The 27,500-nt window shown below is 31.9% G+C and overlaps 7 protein-coding genes across 9 annotated transcripts in view; 4 read left to right on the plus strand and 3 right to left on the minus strand.

Annotated features, from left to right (window-relative positions):
• The first annotated feature begins 3,390 nt into the window (after positions 1-3,390).
• Positions 3,391-4,658, plus strand: LOC119602463 (trypsin-1-like). The gene is made up of 2 exons (XM_037954004.1): positions 3,391-3,421; positions 3,493-4,658. Exon 2 carries the CDS (start codon positions 3,654-3,656, stop codon positions 4,458-4,460), a length of 807 nt encoding a protein of 268 aa, XP_037809932.1. The 5' UTR covers positions 3,391-3,421; positions 3,493-3,653; the 3' UTR covers positions 4,461-4,658.
• A 924-nt stretch (positions 4,659-5,582) lies between these two features.
• Positions 5,583-6,587, minus strand: LOC119602461 (trypsin-like). The gene has a single exon (XM_037954001.1). It carries the CDS (start codon positions 6,550-6,552, stop codon positions 5,731-5,733), a length of 822 nt encoding a protein of 273 aa, XP_037809929.1. The 5' UTR covers positions 6,553-6,587; the 3' UTR covers positions 5,583-5,730.
• Positions 6,588-6,968: 381 nt separating this feature from the next.
• On the minus strand, positions 6,969-10,272 carry LOC119602464 (myb/SANT-like DNA-binding domain-containing protein 4). The gene is made up of 4 exons (XM_037954005.1): positions 8,892-10,272; positions 8,731-8,829; positions 8,256-8,664; positions 6,969-7,160 (listed from the first exon to the last, which is right to left on the minus strand). The coding sequence occupies exons 1-3, from the start codon at positions 9,262-9,264 to the stop codon at positions 8,300-8,302; spliced, it is 837 nt and encodes a 278-aa protein (XP_037809933.1). The 5' UTR covers positions 9,265-10,272; the 3' UTR covers positions 6,969-7,160; positions 8,256-8,299.
• Positions 10,273-10,474: 202 nt separating this feature from the next.
• Positions 10,475-11,449, plus strand: LOC119602462 (ras-related protein Rab-6A-like). Its single transcript, XM_037954002.1, has one exon. The coding sequence runs from the start codon at positions 10,651-10,653 to the stop codon at positions 11,302-11,304; it is 654 nt and encodes a 217-aa protein (XP_037809930.1). The 5' UTR covers positions 10,475-10,650; the 3' UTR covers positions 11,305-11,449.
• A 6,244-nt stretch (positions 11,450-17,693) lies between these two features.
• LOC119602456 (ras-related protein Rab6-like) lies at positions 17,694-18,372 on the plus strand. Its single transcript, XM_037953996.1, is given in 2 exon segments — positions 17,694-18,216; positions 18,219-18,372. Coding segments are annotated over 2 exon segments (558 nt in total). The 5' UTR covers positions 17,694-17,745; the 3' UTR covers positions 18,306-18,372.
• Positions 18,373-20,416: 2,044 nt separating this feature from the next.
• LOC119602455 (ras-related protein Rab6) lies at positions 20,417-22,396 on the plus strand. Its single transcript, XM_037953995.1, has one exon. It carries the CDS (start codon positions 21,122-21,124, stop codon positions 21,746-21,748), a length of 627 nt encoding a protein of 208 aa, XP_037809923.1. The 5' UTR covers positions 20,417-21,121; the 3' UTR covers positions 21,749-22,396.
• A 3,615-nt stretch (positions 22,397-26,011) lies between these two features.
• Positions 26,012-27,500, minus strand: part of LOC119602453 (threonine--tRNA ligase 1, cytoplasmic) — a 5,901-nt gene continuing 4,412 nt past the window's right edge. For 2 of the 3 annotated variants that reach the window (XM_037953988.1, XM_037953989.1), the window contains exons 4-5: positions 27,308-27,500; positions 26,020-27,237 (exon numbers count right to left, since the gene is read on the minus strand). The exon at positions 27,308-27,500 is cut by the window's right edge and continues 478 nt beyond it. In XM_037953988.1, the coding sequence (XP_037809916.1) occupies positions 26,322-27,237; positions 27,308-27,500 (1,109 nt within the window). In that variant the 3' untranslated portion in view covers positions 26,020-26,321. Of the gene's footprint in view, positions 27,238-27,307 lie in introns of all 3 variants that reach the window. The other variant, XM_037953987.1, reaches the window with a different exon arrangement.

Raw genomic sequence — 27,500 nt, forward strand, 5'->3', positions numbered from 1 at the left:
TTTTTTCCAATTCACATCAGAGACCTTCGCCGACAAACAATAATAGTGACGGCGGCAGCGGCTTACATTTAATATTTTGCAGCGACTTAAAATCGTCTATCAGCCAGCCGTCTATGTTTAATTTAAATAGCCGGCTCATCCCAGTGATCAAAAAGCGATATTTTGGAAAATATTTTGTAGAATACGGATTTGAAATATTTCAAATATAAAATCGAGATTTATTTATTTATTTATTCAGTAATAAAAAAGCCAATTTGGCCAAAATAATATTTAATAATAATAGATTTAATACAATTTAATATAATAAAAATTAAGAGTTCTATATACGATTATGCCGAATCTTAAAAACCCTTCACCTATAAGCAAGTTTTTTTATATTTATAGTTACGAATTTAAATTCTTTTAATTTAAATAATAAGTAATTTACCGGTCTGGAAAAAGTTTCGCAGAATGATTTGTATATAGATGTACAAAATATATTTATTTATTTACGATTAAATGATTTTCAGAAGGTGGCTTTGGCTTAAGTCGGTTTTAGTGACATTTTTCAAATCACGTCGAAAATTTCACCACTAATAGAGAGTTCGTTTGTGAGTGAAATGACGTAAACATTTTTGTCGCTGACGCCTACTTTAGGGTGGGCGGGCCTCTAAAGTTCAAAATATTTAGGGCTATATCTAGATACAGAAATGGTTTATACCTTAAATAAAAGCTTAATTCATTGGCTATTAATATATAGAAATTTATAACAGAATTATATAGACATTTTTTCCGATTTCTTTTAGATGAAAAAAAAGTCGGGTCAAAATATATATTTTCCGGGAAATACCCATAGTCGGTCCATATTTTAGTATCATGTTATATATAATTGGAAAGGTATTTTCATTTTTATTGTAAACAAAACAGTTTTCGAGATATACACAAAAATGTATTAAACTTTGGAGCCCCGCCCACTCGAAAGTAGGCGTGGCCGACAAAAAAATGTATATCTTTTATCGTCTCAAAACGCTCTATATTGGTTTTTTTTTTTTTTTTTTGAGAAATGTCACTAAAACCGACTTGTTCCTAAAATTTTATCCCAATTTCAGTATTAGTTCATAAGGAATTCGTTTTTATATGGCAGCTATTGTCAATTATGAACCGATCCAAGGTTTAGATATGTTATACCCCTATATTTCCGGGAATATGAACATTTGTAAAAATTTGAGTAAAATTTTATGCCTATTTCAGTATTAGTTCATAAGGAATTCGGTTTTATATAGAAGATATTGTCAATTATGAACCGATGTATGAAAATTTATATGCAGCACTTACAGATTCCACAATCGTTCGATCAAAATGGTTTTCCTATACGTAAGAAATTCATATCAACTTCCTTATTCTTCAAATTGTATAATCCTCCACCCATTTGGTAGTCCTGTAGGGGTGTCAATTGTATTTAAGATAGACTCTATGAAAACTAGCGTGAAATGTCGTTTTAGGAGGAGTAGTTCCGCCATTACAAGTTCCAATTGGAGAACTTTCAAAAATTTTCTTGCTGTTGGTAGTTGCAGTCTATATTTGGTGGACAATTCACCGACCAGATTGTATATGTAAATGGATGTTGATATTATGGGACCTATGGTTTGACCGAGACCTTTTCGGTTATGTTCACAAAGTGTGAAGCAGCGTATTTAAATCGTACAAAAGCCTTCTGGAATCAATTCCAAACCTCGGCCACCTCGTTGTCCCAGCTACATTCAATGATTGTCTGCTTGTGATTACTCTCCATACTTTAAGTTTTCGAAAAACAAATTCCTGTTGTCTTTAAAGGTATATAAATCAATATCAAGAGGCAAGTATATAGTTACGATGTTTATATAGTTCACTGTAGACTTTAAGATACAATCAGCGAGGAAATACATTTTCCATGTTGTCTCCTTTACTCTGGGTAACCACGATTAATATCCTCCTAACCGAGAAGCTACTTACATAATAGTTCTAAGGGGAAGGATCCAAATTACTTGTGTAGAAGGGCTGAATAGGCTACCAAGAGGCCTGAATGTTAATCCTTCGAACACTGGAATTTGTTTCTAAGAAAGACAAAAATTGCTGTTTTCTGACCAAGAAGATACCGGTGACGGACAAAGTTAAGTCTTTCACCTGAAACTAAAATGGAGATACCAAATAGATGATCGAATTAACACATTCGTTCTGGGCGCTATGTAGGAGAACTATAGACACATGTTATAGTAGAACTAAGGACCCCTTAGTTCTACTATAACACATTTGCTTTAAACAATCGTGGTTAACATATGATTCAATAAACTAATGGTTCCGTCAATCAAGACTATGGAAACGTTGCTATTATTGAAATATATGTATATAAGATATGGACGGTACTTCTAGCCAAACCGCTCTTAACTTTAGGTAAACTGACCAAAAGCGATTATAGGACACGTCATCAATGTATAAGAGACGCATTGGCATACCAGATACTGAATATGTTTTCTGTCGGAAACATTGATCCCAGAAAGAATGTCATAGTCAAGCGGAACATTAGAATTCGCTGCTATACGGTTGGCTTTAAACTGAAGAACAAAACGGGCCTGGGGTCCTATATAGAAGACCCAAAAACAGAAATGTACTACGGTCTACCTAATCACAACATCAGCTCTAAACAGAAGGCCATGCTATAACGGAATGAGTAAATTGGATTAGAATAAATATAACGCCAACAAGGGTTAACATATTTACTGATAGCCAAAAGGCAATTAAGGCGATATCATGTGATAAGGTTAAATCTAAGACCATACGAACGAGAAAATGTACTTGCTTCAAAGGGAAAGAAGCTCTGGATAGTTAACTTGACGAACGCAAAACCATTCGAGAGAACGAGGTCAAAATTAACAATATGGGCGAGAGAATTCCATAAGGACTCTTGGAATAATGAAACATTGGGTAGAACGACAAAGATCCAATGGGGTGATCCAAACGAGAGCAGGACGAGATAGCATTATTAATTCACGACGCGATAGATTTCGTGTAGAATTTTATCCCGATATGCTTATTTGTTGATGAATTATGTTCGTTAATTGATTCTCGGAAGTGGACCTTATATGACAGCTAAAGGGAAATATTAGCAATAAATCCATTTTGAGGGAGTATGTAAATTTGTTCGGGAGCTGTATGAAATTTTGCACCGATTCTAATACTTTCAATCATGTTAATCCCTGGACTAAAGAAAAGATTTGTGAATCCAACTATTAACGGATCCATTAAATTATAAGATGATTATACCACAAGACAAATTGGAAAGTAGCTCATAGTGAATACCCGGTGTGAGTGAGCTTTAAAAGCTTTTTCAGATTTATGTACTTTTTTTAATTCGTCATTAGTGGAGGACAATCTTATCAGAAATTTAGAAGAGGGTATTAAAAATGTAAGTTGTTAAATTAAATTTAAATAATAAATAATATAATATATAGTATGTTATTATTATTATTTTTTCAGATAAATTAAATCATACGTATTTATTACTTTCTTCTTTATAGATATAGTCAGTCTTATCAATTAATTTAATTCAATTAATTTATTTTGTGTCTCATTTAAATTTAAACTAATACAAGTATTTACGATAAATTTTAAATAAAAACAGTTTTATAGTGTTCATCATGTCAGGCGGATTGATTTTAATATCTTTAGCTTTGATTATTTCAATATTACCGCATATTACGTATTGCTCAACAAAGGAATTACGGGTGGTAGGAGGTACTAATGCTGCTGTAAATAGTGCACCATTTATAGTGTCCTTCCAACAGGATGGTGTACACTATTGTGCGGGCAGTATTCTCAATGCAAATTGGATAGTTACAGCTGCCCACTGTCTAAGTCCGAAAGCTCTAGTCTTGAGCACTACTCTAGTAGCGGGAAGTATTGATGTGGCTGGTACGGCAGCTACAACACAAACACGTTCCATTGATAGCTATGTGGTAAATGATTTATATTTGGGTGGCACCTCCCCCTATGATATAGGTTTGGTCTATACATCCAATGCCTTTAGCTGGTCAAATGCTGTTGCCCCAATTAGTCTACCAGCTAGTGGCAGCACACCAACAGGTGATGCTTTACTCTATGGTTGGGGTAGTATTTCCACAACTAATACCGCCGATTATCCCACAACCCTACAAGTAGCAACGGTTCCGATTATTTCACAAAGCACATGTGAGTCTGCTTTGGGCAGTCAGGGAGCAAATGTTCACGATACAAATCTATGTACAGGACCACTTACCGGTGGTGTTGGCATTTGTACTTCAGATTCTGGTGGTCCTTTAGTGCAGAGTGTTAATGGTGAGAATGTTTTGATTGGTATTGTTTCCTGGGGAAAATTACCTTGCGGCCAGGCTAATTCTCCATCGGTATATGTTCAGGTTTCATCGTTTATTTCGTGGATTTCTGCCAATCAGGTGGTAACATCCTAATGTAATAGTGTTTAAGGAAATAAATGCATATTTCGCTATTAATGTGATTTAATTAATAAAAAATATAAATGATTTAGTTGTGATTTTTTTTTAAATTTGTTTAAAAGTAACTAGTTCTAGAACCAGTGCAGTCGGAACGACATTTAAATATACGATAATAAAAATAATAAAGCATAAAATTTCAAAATATGTACCAAATATGCTTTTTCAAATTAAATCATGCAAAATTATATTCTATAGTCTAGACTATAGACTACACTTTAGACTACTCTATAGACTACTTTATAGACTACAATATTGAATAGTCTATAGTCTAATCTATAGTCTATAGTGTAGACTATAGACTAAACTATAAAAGGGATAATAGACTAGACTATAGATTATAATATGGACTAGACTATAGAATATACTATGGACTAGACTATAGACTTGAATATAGATTAGATTATAAACTAGACTATAGACTTGAATATACACTAGACTATAGATTAGACTACAGACTAGACTATAGCTTATACTATAGACTAGACTATAGTATAGACTAGACTACAGATTACACTATAGACTAGACTATAGGCTATACTAAAGACTAGACTATAGACTAGACTATTGACTATACTATAGACCAGACTATAGACTAGACTATAGACTAGACTATAGACTAGACTATAGACTAGACTATAGACTAGACTATAGACTAGACTATAGACTAGACTATAGACTAGACTATAGACTAGACTATAGACTAGACTATTGACTATACTATAGACTAGACTATGGACTACATATAGACTAGAATATAGACTACACTACAGACTGCATTATAGACTATGGACTACATTATAGATTGGACTACAGACAAGAGTATATATAAGGCTATAGATTACACTATAGACTACATTATGGACTGGACTACAGTTTACACTCTACACTACATTATGGATTGGACTATAGATTAGATTCTAAACTATACTATAGCCTGGACTATAGACTACACTATAGGCTAGACTATAAACTAGACTAGGCTATAGACTGGTCTATAAACTAGAAAATAGATTATTCATTATTTCTTAGCTCTGTTGTTGTACATTATAGTTTACATTTAAAAAGAAAAAAGAATAATTGTACCATTTCTACTGTACATCACTGTACCAAAACCGAAATTTGTGATAACGTTAGTTTATTTAAAAATAAAATGAAATTTAAACTTTTCAAAAAAGATTACTTCAATTGTATACATATTTCTGCAAATTTCTTGATGATTTACGTTTTATTTTGGAATCACTTGATTAGCTGCAATCCATGAAATAAATGATGAAACCTTTACAAATACCGAAGGTGAATTGGCTTGACCACAAGGTAATTTGCCCCAAGAGACTATACCAACTAGAACATGTTTTCCTTTATTATTTTGCACCAATGGACCACCTGAATCCGAAGTGCAAATACCAACGCCACCAGTTAGAGGTCCAGTACAGACATTCGTATTATGTACATCATTGCCTTTAGGCCCCAAAGCAGACTCGCAGGTATTTAAGGGTATAATGGGAACTGTGGCCACTTGCAGAGTGTTGGGATATACAGCATTGTTATTTTTGGAAGTACTACCCCAGCCATAAAGAACAGCATTGCCAGAGGGTGCACTACCACTAACCGGTAGTGTAACGGCACTTACCGCATTTGACCAGGTAAAAGGTGTCTTAGTATAAACCAAACCAATATCGTAGGGTGAAGTACCGCCCAAATATAAATCGTTAACCACATAATGATCTATGGAACGTTTCTGTGTGGTAGCCGCAGTACCAGCAACATAAATACTGCCCGCCACCATGGTGGTACTTTTCACTTGTGTTTTCGATCCCAAACAATGAGCAGCAGTAAGTACCCAATTGTTATTCAATATACTTCCAGCACAATAGTGTATACCGCTCTGTTGGAATGACACTATAAATGGTGCACTATTAACAGCAGCACTGGTACCGCCCACAACTCGACCCATCTTCATAGATGGCTCCAATGTAGTAGTTAGACCACTTGCCAATTTGGCTAGTGCGAAAATTAACAGCCAAAGCATTGGTGGTACGTTAGCCATTGCGATAGTTTCTCAACTGAATTTGATTGTAATTTTATCATTTTTATTCTCAGACCAACAGTAGTATTTATTAAGAAAAAATAAACAAGAATACAAATATCAAGTATTAACAATTGATAAGAAATGTTTCTATATATAAACATTGTTCCGAAGCAATGGATCTACATACTAGGGTGATCGATTCGGGTTTTCAACCGGTTTTTTCTAAATGTTGATTTATCGAATATCGAATAACCCGGTTTTTTCACTTTTTAGAAATCGGTTTCGAATACTTTTATTTGCTTTGTATTCAAAGATTACATAAATTAAATTTTGAAGTAAATAATAATACAGCCTGCCTAAATTTTAAAAATATTCTAGTCTATTCGAAAACCGGTTTTTGGAAAATGTCGAATACTCGATCACCCTACTACATACAGATAGCGAAATACTAGGAATATGTATGTTTGTTTAATTGTATTTATTAAATAATGTCTTCTGTTTTAATAACTATTTAACAAGATTTTTTTAATTAAATAACTTGTCCAAAATTATTGATTTCTTAGGAAAATTATAAATTATTTTAATACCAACAACATACTTAGTAATTGTAAATACTTTGGGTTTATCTAAAGATTTTAAGAAACTGTCATTCAAGTTTTCTATTATCACTTCCCTGTACTGTGGTTAATTATAGATTAAATAGGTTTTTTATTTGAAGGGCTATTTGCAATTAAATAATAAACCACAGCCGGAAAATTTCTTACAATTTAAATTATTTTTCATTTATTTTCTATAAGTTTTTTGTCAGCTTTATTTCAGTTTTGGTTCAGTTATAATTCAGTTCTAGTTCTGCTCTAGTTCAGTTCTATCTCAGTTCTAATTTAGTTCCAGTTCAATTCTACTTCAGTTCTGTATAGTTCAGTTCTAATTCTGTTCAAGATCAGGCTTAGTTCAGTTCTAATTCAGTTCTAGTTCAGTTCGAGTTCAGTTCTAGTTCAGTCCTAGTTCAGTTCTAATTCAGTTCTAGTTCAGTTCTACTTCAGTTCTTATTCAGTTCCAGTTCAATTCTACTTCTGTATATGTATTTCAGTTCTAATTCTGCTCAAGATCAGGTTTAGTTCAGTTCTGGTTCAGTTCAAGTTTAGTTCAGTTTTAGCCCAGTTCTAGTTCAGTTTTTCTTCAGTTCTAGTTCAGTTCTAGTTCAGTTCTAGTTCAGTTCTAATTCGGTTCAAGTTCAGTTCTATTTCAGTTTTAATTCAGTTCTAGTTAAGTTCTATGTAGTTAACTTCCAGTTCAATTCTACTTCAGTTCTATATAGTTCAGTTCTAATTCTGTTCAAGATCAGGTTTAGTTCAGTTCTGGTTCAGTTCAAGTTTAATTCTAGTTCAGTTTTAGCCCATTTCTAGTTCAGTTTTTCTTCAGTTATAGTTCAGTTCTAGTTTAGTTCTATTTCAGTTCTAGTTCAGTTCTAGTTCAGTTCTATTTCTGTTTTAATTCAGTTCTAGTTAAGTACTATGTAGTTAAGTTCTAGTTCAGTTTTACTTCAGTTCTAATTCAGTTTTAGTTTAGTTCTACTTCAGTTCTTTCTGCACTAGTTGTACAATTAATAATGAATTGTCAAATCATCTTTAATAATTATTTATGGAGAACATTTATTTTTTCTAGTTTTTATAGCTTCTCGCTGTGATGAGTTCATAAATTGCATTTAAATTTAATTTTACCTTTTTTAATTAACGCTAACATATAGCGTTCACATCTGCTATACCTAAGAGCTATTATTATTATTATTTTGCAATTTTTGCTTAAGTAATTCCAATTCTAGTTTAAGTTTTTCCTCTTTAAATTGATTTTCTATTCGTGCGTTTTCAACTTCTAATTCTAATTTTCTTTTTCTTAATTTCCATTCCTCTTCGATAACATGCATCTCTAAGTCAAGTTTTTTCAATTTTTTATGAGCAACCTGTTCCCAGACATCAATGGCAGGTTTTTTCTTTTCAACTTTTGTTAGCGATTGAGATTTTGGTTGTTCTGAAAGTGACGGTGGCTTCGGTACAGGTTTTTGTGCCAACGGTGAAGAAGTAGAAGTTTGAGCTTCACCAAAAAGCAGTGTTTCAAATACATACTCTTCAGCTTAAAGTAAAAAGAAATAAAATTAATTGAAATCTTTCAGAGTTCCTTGTGGCTATTTAAACCTACCAGCTGCATCTAATTCTTGTTCATTAAGCGGCGGTTGGGGTTTCATATCAACATCGGATGCATTACTAGTGTGTAAAGTGTTGTCATCTTCTGATAAATCTAAGAAATAAAAACAAATTTAAAAACCTGCACTGATTTATGTACAATCATATAACACTTACCATACTCAAAATCCGATAATGGCTCATTTGTTACTGCATGCTCACCGGATTGTATTATTTTCAATACGCTCAAATTCGATACATTTGTTGGCAATTTACGTTTGACGTTTTTCTTAAGATTTTCATATTTTGTTTTTAACACCTTAAACGATCTATAGTCTTCAAAAACTGCATTAAATTCTTCCTCAATTTCCAACCATGCTTTAACCTTTTCCTCCGACGTTGTACGGTCAGTTTTCTTTGATTCAATGACTTCTTTTTTATTGTCCACTAGTTGTATTAGATACTTGACTTCTTTGGTGGAAAAATTACTGCTACGTTTTGTTCTTTCTGCATTAACATTAGCAAACAAATTTGTATTCTGCGACATCATATTGAGCGCGTAAATTTCAAATTTTTATAAAATAACCGAAAGGTTAAGTTTTTTTTTAAACTTTTAATAAAATAATGAAAAATTAGGAAAATGAGATTAATCTTCGTTTAAACCCACAATATTTATTTGTTTTGTTTGGTTACAACACATGATTAGAGTTAAGAGTCTTGCCAGATCGTTATTTGTACTATAATATGTTGCCACTTTACGCCCAGTTAATGAAGTGTCGGTAATGCAGTGCTTTGTTTATATTTTGTAGGGTTTTTATTTTAGTTCTACACCATTTATGGTTAAAATAGAAAATAAGAAATGCAAAGTAAATTTAGAAGAAGAATTTCTATTTAATAATGAGTAAAGCTACGTTCACAATAATAGAGTACACCAGCAAAATGTATTTCTGTTATTTCTTATCAAGAATTCAGTTCTAGTTTAGTTCTAGTTCAGTTCATGTATGACAGTTTCGATACAAAGTGCAAGGTCACTTATCACTTATCAGTCCTGTACTTAGAAGATCGTACAATACATCTGGACAAGATAAGGCTGGACAAGAACGTTTACGTCCCATAATACTATATTATATTAGGGATTAGAAAGTGGCAGTGATAGTATACGATGTTACCAATACAAGATCATTCTATTTGACAACCAAATGGGTCGAAGATGTACGCTCCTAACGTGGTAATGAAATCATTATCCTGTTAGTTGGCAATAAAAGTGATCTATAATACAGACTGCAAGTGTCCTCAGAAGAGGGAGCATGTAGAGCAGAAAAATTAAATGTTCATCTAATCAAGTGCAAAATATGGCAATAATACTAAGGTATTGTTTATTCGAGTAGGCTCAGCACTGCCAGATATCGATTCACCGACGATTTGAACAGGTAACCGAAAACTTTGCGAAGATATTCCAATTGCAAATAGAGAACAAAGTAAAAATGATAATAAATAAAGTTGTTCTTGTGGAAATTAAGTTTGATTTTATTCTTGCTCTCCATTGTTTTTTTTTTTAATTATAAATAATTAAGCGTATTTTTCTAATAAATTGTATTTCAAAAGTATTGTTTTCAAACTGAATTGTGTATTAAGCCCGATCACATATTTTTATTGAATCGTTTGATTCGTAATGAATAATTTAATTCAACATGTGACACGATTACTATAAATAAATTTACTTAATAAAAAACATAGAAAACGAAAACCGCAACAATTATACTATACAGCAAAAATTAATTTTAAAAAACTCGAACGCAATGAAAAGTAATGATCGAACGGAAAGAACATAAAACTTTTAAAGTAAATTGTTATTAGACAGAAGCAAGAAAGAAACTTTTTATATTCTCTAAGTCGTTATTTTAATATTTAAATTTTGTGTAAAATAAAATTAAAAATGTACATCGGTGTAAAACTTATGCGTAGGATTAAAGTGATTTTCGTAGGAGAACATAGTGTGGGTAAAACATCTTTAATTACACGTTTCATGTACGATAGTTTCGACACCACTTACAAGGCCACCGTGGGCATTGATTATTTATCAAAAATCCTCTACTTAGAAGATCGTACACTACGTCTGCAATTGTGGGATACGGCTGGACAGGAACGTTTCCGTTCCATAATACCCTCCTACATAAGGGATTCGAAAGTGGCCGTGATAGTATACGATGTTACAAATATAAAATCTTTCGATCTGACAACCAAATGGATCGAAGATGTACGTGTCGAACGTGGTAATGAAATCATTATCATGTTAGTTGGTAATAAAAGTGATCTGCATGACAAGCGGCAGGTGTCGTCAGAAGAGGGAGCACGTAGAGCAGAAGAATTAAATGCCATGTTCATCGAAACAAGTGCAAAAAATGGCAATAATGTTAAGGAATTGTTTATACGCGTAGGCCAAGCACTGCCAGAAATCGATTCACCGACGACTCCAACTGCAAACCGCAAATTTTCCGAAGATATTCCGATTTCTTTAGTGCATCAAGTACAGAGTAAAGAAGAAAATAACAAAAAGGATAATAAAGCATGCTGTTCATGCGGAAATTAAGTTTACTTTATTATTTATTATTATATTCTCCATTTTTGTTTAATTTTTTTATAAAATTTTTATTTTGTTTAAATTAAAAAAATTTAATTGGTATTACTTTTTTATTATTTGACATTCCGGAAATAGTTCAAAACGCTAATATAGTTGAGGTGTACTTGTATATGTTCAACATATATATCTTCAGATTTTGTAATTTAACAATAATTTACAAATGCTTTGTTAAAAAAATAATAACAATTCTTTCTTTAACTTTTTTGCAGTATTTAATTAATCATTACATTATTATATCGAGTTCTACGTAATTCTATAAAAAACCGAGATTCTGCATTAATTTTTTATAAATATACTAGCTATACCCAGTGTGCTTCGCTACCCTCATCGTAATGGAATAAAATAAATATTATTGTAAATGTATATATATCTGCAATATCAAAAAGTCCCCTATTTAAATTTATGTTTATATATTCAATATTTTAGAAAACTCAAAAAGTACCAGTTGAAGAACGAAAAATTACCAAAGGGTCCCCTTTTATAGATTCTCATTAACTCCGGGCTCCACATGGTTAATTTCATGTTATAAAAAACACAAAAAGTACCTTTTGAAGAACGAAAAATTACCAAAAAGTCCTCTTTTATATGTTCTCACTTACTCCGGGCTCTACGTACTTAATTTCATGTTTCTAGGTTCAATATAATAGAAAATTCAAAAAGTACCTTTTGAAGAACGAAAAAGTGCCGAAAAGTCCCCTTTTATAGGTTATCACTTAATCTTGGCTGTACTTGCTTAATTTCATGTTTCTAGGTTCAATATTATAGAAATTCAAAAAGTACCTTTTGAAGAACGAAAAAGTACCAAAAAGTCCCCTCTTATAGATTCTCATTTACTCCAAGCTCTATATGCTTAATTTCATGCTTCTAGGATCAATATTATAGAAAATTCAAAAAGTACCTTTTGAAGAACGAAAAAGTACCAAAAAGTCCCCTTTTATAGATTCTCATTTACTCCAGGCTCTACATGCTTAATTTCATCTTTCTAGGTTAAATTTTATAGAAAACTCAAAAAGTACCATTCGAAGGACGAAAAAGTACCAAAAAGTCCCCTTTTATAGGTCCTCACTTAATTCGGGCTCTACATGTTTAATTTCATGTTTCTAGGTTCAATATTATAGAAAATTCAAAAAGTACCTTTTGAAGAACAAAAAAGTACCAAAAAGTCCCCTTTTATAGTTTCTCACTTAATCCAGGCTCTACATGCATACTTTCATGTTTCTATTTTCAATATTATAGAAAATTCATAAAGTACCTTTTGAAGAACGAAAAAGTACCAAAAAGTCCCCTTTTATAGATTCTCATTTACTACGGGCTCTAAATGCTTATTTTCATGTTTCTAGGTTCAATTTAATAGAAAACTCAAAAAGTACCAGTCGAAAGACGAAAAAGTACCAAAAAGTCCCCTTTTATAGATTCTCATTTACTCCGGGCTCTACATGCTTAATTTCATGTTTCTAGGTTAAATTTTATAGAAAACTCAAAAAGTACCAGTCGAAGGACGAAAAAGTACCAAAAAGTCCCCTTTTATAGATTCTCATTTACTCCGGGCTCTACATGCTTAATTTCATGTTTCTAGGTTAAATTTTATAGAAAACTCAAAAAGTACCAGACGAAAGACGAAAAAGTACCAAAAAGTCCCCTTTTATAGATTCTCATTTACTAAGGGCTCTACATGCTTAATTTCATGTTTCTAGGTTAAATTTTATAGAAAACTCAAAAAGTACCAGTCGAAGGACGAAAAAGTACCAAAAAGTCCCCTTTTATAGATTCTCATTTACTAAGGGCTCTACATGCTTAATTTCATGTTTCTAGGTTAAATTTTATAGAAAACTCAAAAAGTACCAGTCGAAGAACGAAAAAGTACCAAAAAGTCCCCTATTATAGATTCTCATTTACTCTGGGCTCTACATGCTTAATTTCATGTTTCTAGGTTAAATTTTATAGAAAACTCAAAAAGTACCAGTCGAAGGACGAAAAAGTACCAAAAAGTCCCCTATTATAGATTCTCATTTACTCTGGGCTCTACATGCTTAAATTCATGTTTCTAGGTTAAATTTTATAGAAAACTCAAAAAGTACCAGTCGAAAGACGAAAAAGTTCCAAAAAGTCCCCTTTTATAGATTCTCATTTACTCCGGGCTCTACATGCTTAATTTCATGTTTCTAGGTTAAATTTTATAGAAAACTCAAAAAGTATCATTCGAAAGACGAAAAAGTACCAAAAAGTTCCCTTTTATAGATTCTCATTTACTAAGGGCTCTACATGCTTAATTTCATGTTTCTAGGTTAAATTTTATAGAAAACTCAAAAAGTACCAGTCGAAGGACGAAAAAGTACCAAATAGTCCCCTTTTATAGATTCTCATTTACTAAGGGCTCTACATGCTTAATTTTATGTATCTAGGTTAAATTTTATAGAAAACTCAAAAAGTACCAGTCGAAGGACGAAAAAGTACCAAAAAGTCCCCTTTTATAGATTCTCATTAACTAAGGCCTCCACATGCTTAATTTCATGTTTCTAGGTTAAATTTTATAGAAAACTCAAAAAGTACCAGTCGAAGGACGAAAAAGTACCAAAAAGTCCCCTTTTATAGATTCTCATTTACTCCGGTCTCTACATGTTTAATTTCATGTTTCTAGGTTCAATATTATAGAAAATTCAAAAAGTACCTTTTGAAGAACGAAAAAGTACCAAAAAGTCCCGTTTTATAGATTCTCATTTACTCCGAGCTCTACATGCTTAATTTCATGTTTCTAGGTTTAATTTTAAAGAAAACTCAAAAAAGTAGCGAAAAGTCCTTTTATTATTAATTTCATGTTTCTATTTCAATGTCATAGAAAACTCAAAAAGGACCAGTTGGAGAATGAAAAGTACCAAAAAATATCACTTGATACCGGGGTTCCAAATAACACCCCATTAGGATATTTAGTGTTTCTAAATTTAAAAATTTTATCTAAATTGGATCATTGTGGTTGAATAAAATCAAATTTCCCGTTTTTACCCCTTTTGGTACTTTTTTCCTCCCCATTAACGAAATAAAAATTCTATTCCAAAAAGTTGCAACATCGTAGTGGGAGCCCGTTATTATGTATTCATATGTATAAGTTAATAAACCAAAAACAATGTTTTATGAAAAAAGTACCAATAATAGGTACAATTTTAACCCCTTAAACGTCCGAATATCCAAAAAGTACTAAATTCATATTTTTATTTTTTCGTTAAGTTATGAAGGAGTCAAAAATATTTTTTGAATGTGCACTGGTTTAAAAGATACATGGGGTGCGAAAAAAGTACCAAAATACAGTTTTTACCCGTTTATTCCCTAAAGGGGCCGAATTTTAAAAAAGTACCAGACACCTGTCCGTTTATTTTTTAAATGAACGGCGATAAGCTTTAAACTGTTTTTGTATCTTTTCTAGTTTAGGAGATATAAGGTTACCGAATTTACCCGTTTTTACCCTTTTTTTACCCCCTAAACATTCGAATTTCCAAAAATCCCGTCTTAGTGGATCTATTTGGCGGGAGACCAACCTCCTGTCCAAATTTCAGCTCTTTACCTTCAACCGTTTAGGCTGTGCGATGATGAATCAGTCAGTCAGTCAGTAACGTTAGAATTTTATATATATAGATATAAATGCACATTGTATGAAAATAGTATGACCACAAGTGGCTTTTATTAATATAAGAATATTATAACGACTCAATTTATATAGAAAGATTAAAAATCCAAATAAACGTATAATTTGTCAATAAAATGTGCCATTCTTTATCCCGATTTTAACCCAATATCATTATTAATTCATGAGTTATTTACGATTTAGGGATTTTCACAAGAGTGCTTTATTATTAGAGCGATGGTCAGTTATGGACCTATCCGAAAAAATTCAGGAAAAAGTTTCTCAGAATAGTTTGTATAAATTTATACCGATACTAGCTATACCCAGTGTGCTTCGCTACCCTCATCGTAATGGGATAAAATAAATAGTATTATGTATTGTAAATGTATATACATATATATCTGCAATATCAAAAAGTCCCCTTTTAAAGAACTCTATAAATTTGATTTTATGAATTTAGTCTCAATATTACAGACAATGAAAATGGATTTTCATTAAATCAGGATGATGCATGCTTAATTTTCAACCAGAAATTCCTCGCATACAGATTTTTATACAATCAGGAAGCTGCGTGTCCAATTTTATGTTTTTAGGTTCAATATTATAGAAAATTGTGTTTAATTTTATTTTTATATATTTAATATTACGAAAAAGTATCAAAAGAACTCTTTTATTTAAATTCATGTCCCTAAGTTCAATATTATAGAAAATTCAACAAATACAAGTTAAAGAAAAATTCAAAAAGTACTAGTCGAATAACGAAAAAGTACCAAAAAGTCCCCTTTTATAGATTTTCATTTACTCCGGGCTCTACATGCTTAATTTCATGCCTCTAGGTTTAATATTATAGAAAATGCAAAAGGTACCTTTTGAAGAACGAAAAAGTACCAAAAAGTCCCCTTTGAAAGGTTCTCACTTATTACGGACTCTACGTTTCTAGGTTCAATATTATAGAAAATGCAAAAAGTACCTTTTGAAGAACGAAAAAGTAGCAAAAAGTCCCCTTTGAGAGGTTCTCACTTAATCCGGGTTCATTATGCTTAATTTCACGTTTCTAAGTTCAATATTATACAAAAATTCAAAAAGTACCTTTTAACGAACGAAAAAGTACCAAAAAGTCCCCTTTTATAGGTTCTCACTTAATCCGGACTCTACATGCTTAAGTTCACCTTTCTAGGTTCAATATTATACAAAAATTCAAAAAGTATCTTGAAAAACGAAAAAACAACAAAAAGTCCCCTTTTATATGTTTTCCTTAATCCGGGCTGTATATGATTAATTTCATATTTATAGGTTTAATTTTAAAGAGAACTTAAAAAAGTGGGAACGAAAAAGTACCGAAAAGTCCCTTTATTATTAATTTCATGTTTCGATTTCAATATCATAGAAAACCCAAAAAATACCATTTGGAGAATAAAAAGGTACCAAGAAATATCACTGTGTTTGAATAAAATCAAATTTCCCGTTTTTCCCCTTTTGGTACTTTTTTTTTCCCCATTAACGAAATAAAAATTCAATTCCAAAAAGTTGCCATGTATTATGTATTTATAAGTATAAGTTAATAAACCAATAACAATGTACTTATTATTATTAAGTGATCCATTGCATCAGGTGTTTGAGATAATGTGAAAAGTTGTAACAAATTGAGGCATATATGAATGTCATGGAATAAAGGCGAAATTGTGCTAAAAATATATTTTTGTAATTTTATAGTTATTCCTAGATTTCGGTTAAGATATTTCGAAGAATCATGCAAATATGGTGGAGATATTAAACCTTTATTTTTAAGTCGACTAATTTAACCTTTAGATGACATAACAGACTTTATCAACAAAGATGTCTTCGCCGGGATTTTTCAGTTTTTAGGACACGATATCTCAAAAACCTGATGAAGAAATTCAGAGGTCAGATTCGGATTTAACGATCTGTTATTGTTATATTCTAGTTCTATTCTGGTTCTGTTCTAGTTCTATTCTAGTTCTGTTCTGGTTCTTTTTTAGTTCATTAAATTCTTTATTTGGTAACCCCGATTAGCCCAGGAAAATAAGGATTTTGCTGATGAATATTAGATTGCTAAATTAAAATTGGAACATAGCTTTTCCTTGCCATTATTAATAAGATATTAAAAGTCACCATAAATAAGCACTAAGCGAGATATTGTCGGTCAAAGTTCACAAAAATCAGTTTTTTAAAAGTATATCACTTAATATGCATAGTTAAATTTCCTACATTTTGGTTATAAAGAGAATTTTTGCATATCATTACTTGTTTTCGAGCTAGATAGTTCATTATTTGTTCCTTGCAATGATTTTTTGATTTTTTCAAATCTTAACCTTTTTAACACCGATGCAGATTATGTTACGATTTTTGTTTCAAATATTAGCTAAAGATGCATAAATAATTTCTTTTACATCACTTATCACTGCAACGCCCTCTGGCCCATAGTGCAATGTCCGTCTATCCGAAATTTTTCGAAATTTAATTGTTTACAGAGATGTAGTAGCATCTGAAGTCGTAGGAATCCTGGGGTATTTCAGATATTTTTATTGAATCATTTGATTCGTAATAAACAATAATTATTCTACATAAAGACAAGATTGCTATTAATAAATTTATAAATAAGAAATATAAATATGTATAATACTGCAAAAATAAACAAAAGAAGGAAAAATATTGATCGAACGGAAAGAACATAAATCATTTGAAGTAAATAGTCGTTAGGAGAAGCAAGAAATATAATTTTTATACCAATTTTGTGTAAAATAAAATTAAAAATGTCAATCGGTGTAAAACTTAGGGAAAGTATGAAAGTAATTTTTTTAGGAGAATGTAGTGTGGGTAAAAAAGCAATAATTACACGTTACATGTATGACAGTTTCGATACCGCGTACAAGGCCACTGTGGGCATTGATTACTTATCAAAATTTCTGTACTTAGAAGATCGTAAAATACGTCTGCAATTGTGGGATACGGCTGGACAAGAACGTTTCCGTTCCATAATACCCTCCTACATAAGGGATTCGAAAGTGGCCGTGATAGTATACGATGTTGCCAAATCAAAATCATTCGATCTGACAACCAAATGGATCGAAGATGTACGCGCCGAACGTGGTAATGAAATCATTATAATGTTAGTTGGTGATAAAAGTGATCTGCATGACAAGCGACAGGTGTCGTCAGAAGAAGGAGCACGTAGAGCAGAAGAATTAAATGCCATGTTCATCGAAACAAGTGCAAAAAATGGCAAAAAAAAATTAAGGAATTGTTTATTCGTGTAAGCACTGCCAGAAATCGATTTGCCGATGACTGCAACTGCAAACCAAACATTTTCTGATGATATTCCAATTTCTTTAGTGCATCAAGAAGAGAATAAAGAAGAAAATATAAAGGATAATAAAAGCATGCTGTTCTTTCGGAAATTAAGTTTACTTTTTATATTCATTATATTATTCTCCATTTTTTTTGGTTTATTTTTTTATTAAATCCTAATATGTTAAACAAAATAATTGAAATAAAACAAAGTTAATCCATATTACGCTGATATAGTCGAGATATATTTGTATATTTTCAACATGTCTTCAGGTTTTGTAAATTAACAATAATTTACAAAAAACTTTTAATAATAACAATTCTTTCTTTAGCATTTAATAATCATTAAATTATTATATCGAATTCTACGTAATTCTATGAAAAAATCGCGAATTTGTATTAATTTTTTTATAAATATGTATGTACATTAGGGTGTCCCGTGGACTACTTTTTTGGATGAATATCTCTCAAACGATGCGTTTTAATGTACTACATACGAGAAAAATATAAACCAATTTTTTTGAAAAGGTCCTCAGTTCCCTACATGCGATTGAAAATCTTGATCTCAGTACAATATGTTGAAAAATAATTGTATGCAATCTTTTCGAAATGAGTGTCAAAAATTCCGTAATTTTGAGCATATCGCGGGAAAAATAAATTAAATTTTTCTTACTGTATTTGTATAAAAAAATTCTGAAATGGACTATACCAAATGCCAATCTGTTTTTTAAAGATTTTTCTGTATAAGCTAAAAATTAGAACAATTTTGACACCTATTTCGATAAAAAAAAAAAACGAAAATAATATGCCTCTCCAACCCACTAAAATCATTTTGTGAACCAATAATATTCTATAAAAATTTTAAGATTATTTTTCCCGTAATCAGCAGAAAATTACGGAATTTTTGAGACACATTTTGAAAAAATCGAAGACATTTTATTTTTCAAAATTATTCTGAGGTCAGGATTTTTAATCGCTGGTAGGGAACTGAGGCCTTTATTTCTACACCTCTCATGTATATAATTGTTTAAAATAATATGACCACAAGTTTACCTTAATTTCTTGTGGACTGTGGACCGATCCAGAAAATGTATCGCAGAATGATTTGTATATATACAAATCATATTTGTGTAGAATTTAATCCCGACAGCATCCGATTCGAAAAAAATCAGAATGATGTGTGTATATGGATTTGGTTATTTTAATGAATTATATTTGTTTAATTGTTTTTTGGATGTGGACCTTATATGGGAGCTACAAAATGTGAAAAAAGTCGAAACCCAAAGACCAAAGTATACATTTCTGAAGGATTTAGCTTTGCTAAATCCGAATCAGGCCTCCTAAAAACTGAACTGAACGTTTTTGGCATATTTGAGACTTTATAAAAGTGGGAAGACACTTTCATTTATAATATGACTTATATCGTCTGAGAGTCCAATCTGTCGACTTTAAAATAAAGGTTTAGCATCTGTAATATCTTCATCATTCTTCATGATATCTTAACTTAAAGCGTGAAACAACTGTAAATCCCAAAAATAATTGATATTGCCTTTATTTTACTGCAAAAACTTCATCGGACGATATCTTTGCAAGTGCAAGAGATTTTTAAATAATTCAAACGAATTTTTATGAGAAACAATTTTTTTTTGAACAATTAAGGCTTATAAGTTTATCATAGAATAAGGGCGAAATAGAGCTCAATTTTGTTAATGACAGATTTGACTTTCAGATGAGATAACAGATTTTATTAACAAAGATGTCTTTGCGCTGTTATGACAACTCAAATATAGCCAAAACGTGGATTTTTCAGTTTTTAGGACACAATATCTCAAATTAATTTGGATTTGTAATTTTCAATTGATTTTTATTTTAATAATAATTTTGATTTTTCAATTTTAATTTTATTTTATAAATACTAATCAGCAGTATCCCAATTTAAACCTAAAATAGTGTAGAGATGTTATAAAAATATTCTTTATTCCAATAGAAATTAAAAATTTCCTTCGCTTTTTCTATACAATTTTCATAGCAATGGCTACCATAGAACAAATTTCATACCACCGAATAAATTTTGCATTATTCGGTAACCCTTCGACCAAGTGGCAACATCACACGTAGCAGATGGCATGCAATGACGGTATTGCCGTGCACACTAACAAAAATCGGTTGCAAAACTTCATCAGCGGTGGTGACTCAGTTAGAAAGCAGTGCAAAAGAAAAGTGAAAAAAATTTGTGAGAATCTGTAATTTGCCCTGTCAATTTTAAAGCTGAATTAATTTATTAAAAAAAATTAATTAGCAAACTGAAATAAACAAGAATTTACACATAAAAACAATAAGTGCAATTTATATTAAATAAATATTAATAATTTATAGTGAAAGAAACTAGGAAAAAGCAAACCACAACAAGATTTTTTTACAAGAAAAATAAAGTTGAACAAAAAAAAAAAAACACACATCCACAGTGAGACACCAAAAAGCATACGCAGGCGAAAAAAAATATCGAACGAACTGAAAGAAGCAAATAGCCCAGCCCAGCTCTGCTACAAAATACTTCAAGCAACGTAAAACCTTATATTTTTTGTAACAATTCCACAGAGACAAGAAAAATACAACAGCAACAACAACAATAATTGCCAAAGAAGAGGTCAGCAAACTTTTCTATGTAATTACAACTGGAAAATTATAATTAAATTGTAGAAAAACTTAATTGGTAATAGAAAATAAGCAAGAATCGGCCGAAAAGGGAATCAAAGATAAGAGGGTCGGCAGCCAGGAGTAACAAAGCAGCATTTATAACTATTTTTTTATACAACTAGTAAATCGTAAATTTTTGTAAACATGTCATCCGGAGATTTTGGCAATCCCTTGCGTAAATTCAAATTGGTCTTCTTGGGAGAACAAAGTGTGGGCAAGACTTCGCTGATTACACGTTTCATGTATGACAGCTTCGATAATACGTATCAGGCCACCATTGGCATTGATTTCCTATCGAAAACCATGTACTTAGAAGATCGCACGGTACGTTTGCAATTGTGGGATACGGCTGGACAAGAACGTTTCCGTTCGTTAATACCTTCCTACATTAGGGATTCCACAGTGGCTGTGGTCGTCTACGACATCACTAATACAAATTCATTCCATCAGACCTCCAAATGGATCGATGACGTACGTACCGAACGCGGCAGTGATGTCATTATCATGTTAGTTGGCAACAAAACTGATCTCTCCGACAAACGGCAAGTGTCCACCGAAGAGGGTGAACGCAAGGCCAAAGAATTGAATGTCATGTTTATTGAAACAAGTGCCAAGGCTGGTTATAATGTTAAGCAATTGTTTAGACGTGTAGCAGCCGCACTGCCCGGTATGGATTCAACGACAGAGAATAAACCTTCGGAGGACATGCAAGAAATAACCTTAGATACACAAAAAGAAACAAAAGATCCTGAAGGAGGCTGCGCCTGCTGAATTTAAGTTTACTTTTATTCCCGCTAAAAGAAAAACACGAAAACAAAACTTAATTATTATTTTTTTTTTGTCCAATCATTTTTATCAACGATTTACAATTTGTCTCTGTCCCACTTAAAAACGAAAAAATCAAGAAAAAAAACTCCAAATTATCAAATACAATACAAAACATATGATAATGACAGTATGATTTCAAAATGTTTGTATTCGTATTTAGAAACAACCAAAACCAACACTGTCTAAACAAAGTTTTCATTTAAAACATTGTTTAATAAAAAATATGCTTATTTCATTAGTAAAGTAGCTAAAACAAAAACCAACAGCAACAACCAATCATATACATAAAAATTATAAAATAAAATCAAGAAAATAATTGGAATACATTTAATAATGTAGCTGCGTTTAGGTGTGTGTGCTTGCTTTAATTTTTTCAAATAAATTTGAATTTAAAAACAAAATCTATTAACAAGGATTTCATTCTAAATTTTCCAGTCATTCTTTTACACCACACACCCACGCGCAATACAAAATCCCCTTAAAAACACGAATTCTTTACATTCATCTTTAAACACAACAACACTTTTTTATTAATGATTAAGTTTATTTATAAAGTAATAAATAATTATAATAAAAAAACAAAAAAAAAAACAATTTAATAAAAAGTAAAAAATAACATTCTTAAAAAATCTTTAATTTATTACTTGTTTAAATTTTTGGGCTTAAACTTATTTCTCAACAATATAGGTAGTTAACCGAAATTGGGCTCGGTCTATAGTCTGATTTTGAGCCTGAAGGCTGGCCTATAGCCAAGTGTAGTACATAGTCTTGACTATATATTGTCTGGGCTATAGTGTAGTTTATAGTCTGGACTATAGTGTGGTCTATAGTCTGGACTATAGTGTAGTCTATAGTCTGGACTATAGTGTAGTCTATAGTCTGGACTATAGTATAGTCTATAGTGTAGTCTATAGACTGGACTATAGTGTAGTCTATAGACTGGACTATAGATTAGTCTATTGTCTGGACTATAGTGTAGTCTATAGTCTGGGCTATAGTGTAGTCTATAGTCTGGACTATAGTGTAGTCTATAGTCTGGACTATAGTGTAGTCTATAGTCTGGACTATAGATTAGTCTATAGTCTGGACTATAGATTAGTCTATAGACTGGGCTATAGTGTAGTCTATAGACTGGACTATAGTGTAGTCTATAGACTGGACTACAGATTAGTCTATTGTCTGGACTATAGTGTAGTCTATAGACTGGACTATAGATTAGTCTATTGTCTGGACTATAGTGTACTTTATAGTCTGGACTGTAGTGTAGTCTATAGTCTGGATTATAGTGTAGTCTATAGTCTGGACTGTGTAGTCTATAGTCTAGACTACAGTGTAGTCTATAGGCAGGACTATATTATGGTCTATAGACTGGACTATAATATAGTCTATTGTCTGGGCTATAGTGTAGTTTATAGTCTGGACTATAGTGTGGTCTATAGTCTGGACTATAGTGTAGTCTATAGTCTGGACTATAGTATAGTCTATAGACTGGACTATAGTGTAGTCTATAGACTGGACTATAGTGTAGTCTATAGACTGGACTATAGATTAGTCTATTGTCTGGACTATAGTGTAGTCTATAGACTGGACTATAGATTAGTCTATTGTCTGGACTATAGTGTACTTTATAGTCTGGACTATAGTGTAGTCTATAGTCTGGATTATAGTGTAGTCTATAGTCTGGACTATAGTGTAGTCTATAGTCTGGACTATAGTGTAGTCTATAGTCTGGACTATAGTGTAGTCTATAGTCTCGACTATACTGTATACATATATAATCTCAACTATGGTCTAAACTGCATTCTTAAATTCGTTGTATATCGTATTATTTAGTTTATAAACATTTTGTTTGAATAATATTTATGTCGTTTACCATTTGTGAGATGAAAACTTTAAATAGAAATAGTAAAAAACTAATTTAATTACATCGTTTAATGTGCATTATTCTAGTAAAGAATATGTGTGTGTTTTGCTATATAAATATGTTCCTATTATAAACATTGTATAATAAATTGTTGCTTACAAATTTCATGAAAATATATTTAGTTCATCATATCATACTACGAATAGCTACCGTTATAATCGTTATTTTTAATATTTATTTTCAAAACTAGTTTTATTATTTTTTTATAAGCATATGTATGTATATAAAATGTACACATATGTATGTACAAAGTATGCGTACATTAGCAAAAATATTATCATATTTAAAAATACAATTATGAGCTAAAATAGGTTTAAATGTTTTTTTTTATATAAATAAGTTTTATTAGAAACATGTGTTAAGCCAAATAACACTTGATATTTGTAGATGAATTTTTAAAGTTTACTTTAAAAATATTATTTTTTTTATCTTCTTGATTTGTTAAAAACAACAGATATAACTTATATCATATATGTAAGTGCTGCTTTATCTATAAGATAGATTTTATCATTTTATCTTTAACCCAAGTGTGATTACTTTTAAATTAATAAATGAGCTCATCTCCAAATATTCTTTAAAAATTTCAAATAGAATTTCAGAAAATTTTCATTTTTATTCCGACATGGGAAATTTGCGGCAAACATTCTTATTTGAAATAATATTTAATAACTCAATTTAACATAAATGTTGATTGCAACTACATATTTCGAATCGACTATAATAATCTTATCTTTAAATTTGTTAAGAAATATGTTTTGTTCTACTGAACTAAATAGTTTTCGTAACATATTTATAAGATAGATATGTACAGTGTCGCACAAAACTAACTAAGAAATATTATTATATATTATAGAAAAATTAACTGTTTTTTGGGTCGAAAATAAATCCAATTAAAACACATTCGGCATGAAATTTTAAATAAAATTAATAATTAGCCATTTGGATTTCACATCAGGTTTTTCATATATCATATGCTTCTTCGAGATGTCTTCGCGATGTTATGGCACAATATGTGGCACTTAATCTAACTGCTGGCATCGTGGTAGATGGTCGTACAAATTGCAAAGTAGAAACAAGATCCTTAAAGCGCTAGCCGGCAGCACTTGGGGTATGGATAAAGAAACTTTGGTAGAAGCATATAGTACGATTGGTAGGGAGGGTCAGTGGTTAAAAACACCCATTAGAGAAACATTTAAAGCTGGCAAAATGTTGCCCTAAGGACTGTTATAAATTACCTTGGAACATCATATGCACGAGGAAATGAAGGACCTGACGGTCAAGTAACACAACATCATGTTAACATGAAATTTATTCCTTTCATGTTACAGCTGGATGCTCCCCCAAGGCATATCAGAAAGGTCATTCGCATATACGAGGAGAACAAACGCAATTATGCACAGGATCCGATAAGTCCTCGTATTCGGCAACTATGAATGACCTACATTGGAACGCCATCAAATTCGCTGTCGCGATATTTTGTGTCGCCCATACATATACACAGAAGGCAACCTGCCGCTGAAAACAAGAGTAGTTCAGGCACAACTTAGTTCAAAATGGAGCAACAGGCTTAATTCCTTCACGTAAATGGGACCTCGGAACGACATAGAGACGCTGCCAATTCCACGGTTGCAGGATACCGCCTGAATGTCGTACTTAAAGACACAGAAGAAAATCTGCCGCATAACATAAAAGTAGTTCTGAAACAACGAATGTCATCCCTAACGAATGTCCATGTTGACCCTTAATTAGACTACTGTATAGTTTTAACTGTTACAGTAATAAAAATCTTTAGACTTGACTATAGAGAAGATTATAGATTTGACTATAGACCAGACTATATAATAGAATATAGACTAAAATAAATATTAGAATATACTCTAGACTATACTATACTAGAGATAAGACTATATACTAGACTATAAGCTAGACTGACAGGACTATAGACTAGATTATATACTATACTATAGACTACACTATAGACTAGACTGTAGAATAGACTATAGAGTATACTATAGGCTGTATACTAGACTTGACTATAGATTAGATTATAGACTAGACTGCAAACTGACTATTATGTGAACCACTTATCAAAATTTTATAAGTTAGAAAAAGTACCGAATGAGTTGTGGGGGTACTGCGGTGTACTAAAGTACTGGGCCCAAATTAAGGGCACTGAATTTTCATTGCCTGTTTAACAATATCTGTCTTTACATTTGCAAATGCCATTTACATACTTACATACATTTCTTAAAAAAAATATTCAGAAAATAACAACCGTAGTATGTGCTTATTTCTTGTGTCTTTATTAATATTTAATTAATTGTTTATTTTCAATAAATACCATTAGTGTAAGTATACCATTCATTTAAACATACCCAATAAGTATCAGGTTGATTTGTAATCTTTGTAGTTTATATAGCAAAAGTACTGACTGATTGATAAAATGCAAAAGAATAATAAAAGGAAAATTAATTCAATTTTAAGTAAAACTTGTTATACAAATTGTGTAATTGGTTTGTTACCAATCTTCAATAAGTCTAATTTAATGTAATAAATAAAATGTTTGCACAAACATAAGAATGCTACTAGTATTTAGAAACTATCCTCGTTGGTGATGTATCCATCGCGTATTTTTTGTAGTTTTGTAATTAAATCATCAACAGATACTTCACCATGTACTTTATTATCACGGGTGCGCACATTAACGGTATTCGAAGAACGTTCCTTTTCGCCCACCACAAGAATGAAATTGAATTGAGCCAATTGAGCGTTACGGATTTTCTTGTTCATTGTGTCGCCAGCATCACAATCAGCTTCGGACATGAAACCAGCAGCATGCAATTTATCGCTAACTGCTTTAGCGTATTCATCAAACTGAGGTCCAACAGGCACAACCATAACTTGTCGTGGTGACAGCCAGAAGGGCCATTTGCCAGCATAACTCTCTGTGAGGATGGCAATCATACGTTCTACCGAACCGAGAATGGCACGATGAATAATGACGGGACGTTTCTTTTCACCATCATCGGCTACATAGTTGAGATTGAAACGTATGGGCAGCTGGAAGTCCAATTGAATGGTGGCACATTGATGGGCACGTTTGAGAGCATCCATAATGGTAATATCGATTTTGGGACCATAGAAAGCACCATCACCGGGATTCTCCTGCCAGGGCATGCCGAATTCATCAAGAGATTCAGCCAAAGCCTTTTCGGCTTCATTCCACTGATCCAATTCACCCAAGTATTTTTCAGGACGTGTAGACAACACCAAATTGAATGAGAAACCAAAGACGGTGTAAACATGACGCAAGAAGTCCAAACAACCCTTCATTTCGCTCTTAATTTGTTCGGGGGCACAGAAGATATGAGCATCATCCTGTTGGAAACGACGTACACGTGTAAGACCAGTCAAAGCACCCGACAATTCGTTACGATGTAAAACACCAAAGTCAGCCATACGCAAAGGCAATTCGCGCCAAGAACGGTTGCGCACATCAAACATCAAGCTTTAAGTAACAGATTACACATATAAATGAGTAAAATTTCCCAAATAAAGAAAACACAATATCAACTCACCAGTGACCAGGACAATTCATAGGTTTTAAAGCATATGTCTCCTTTTCCACCTCAAACGAAAACATGTTTTCGGCATAATGCTGCCAATGACCCGAAGTCATCCACAATTTCGAATTGTAAATGTTGGGTGAGATAACTTCTTGGAATCCACGCTTTCTATATTCAGCCTTAATGAAATTCATTAGAGTATTGT

Source organism: Lucilia sericata, unplaced genomic scaffold (assembly GCF_015586225.1).
Source record: "Lucilia sericata isolate MDLA Ls3-8-SP2 unplaced genomic scaffold, ASM1558622v1 Contig000233F_arrow, whole genome shotgun sequence".
Lineage (NCBI taxonomy): Eukaryota > Metazoa > Arthropoda > Insecta > Diptera > Calliphoridae > Lucilia > Lucilia sericata.

Bases quoted from the DNA above. Each gene is read 5' to 3' on its own strand.
- LOC119602462 (XM_037954002.1), top strand. From the start codon at position 10,651: ATGTACATCGGTGTAAAACTTATGCGTAGGATTAAAGTGATTTTCGTA.
- LOC119602463 (XM_037954004.1), top strand. From the start codon at position 3,654: ATGTCAGGCGGATTGATTTTAATATCTTTAGCTTTGATTATTTCAATA.
- LOC119602455 (XM_037953995.1), top strand. From the start codon at position 21,122: ATGTCATCCGGAGATTTTGGCAATCCCTTGCGTAAATTCAAATTGGTC.
- LOC119602461 (XM_037954001.1), bottom strand. From the start codon at position 6,552: ATGGCTAACGTACCACCAATGCTTTGGCTGTTAATTTTCGCACTAGCC.
- LOC119602464 (XM_037954005.1), bottom strand. From the start codon at position 9,264: ATGATGTCGCAGAATACAAATTTGTTTGCTAATGTTAATGCAGAAAGA. The intron at 8,830-8,891 runs GTAAGTGTTATA...TTTATTTCTTAG, and splicing joins ATTATCGGATTTTGAGTATG to ATTTATCAGAAGATGACAAC. The intron at 8,665-8,730 runs GTAGGTTTAAAT...TTTTACTTTAAG, and splicing joins ACAAGAATTAGATGCAGCTG to CTGAAGAGTATGTATTTGAA.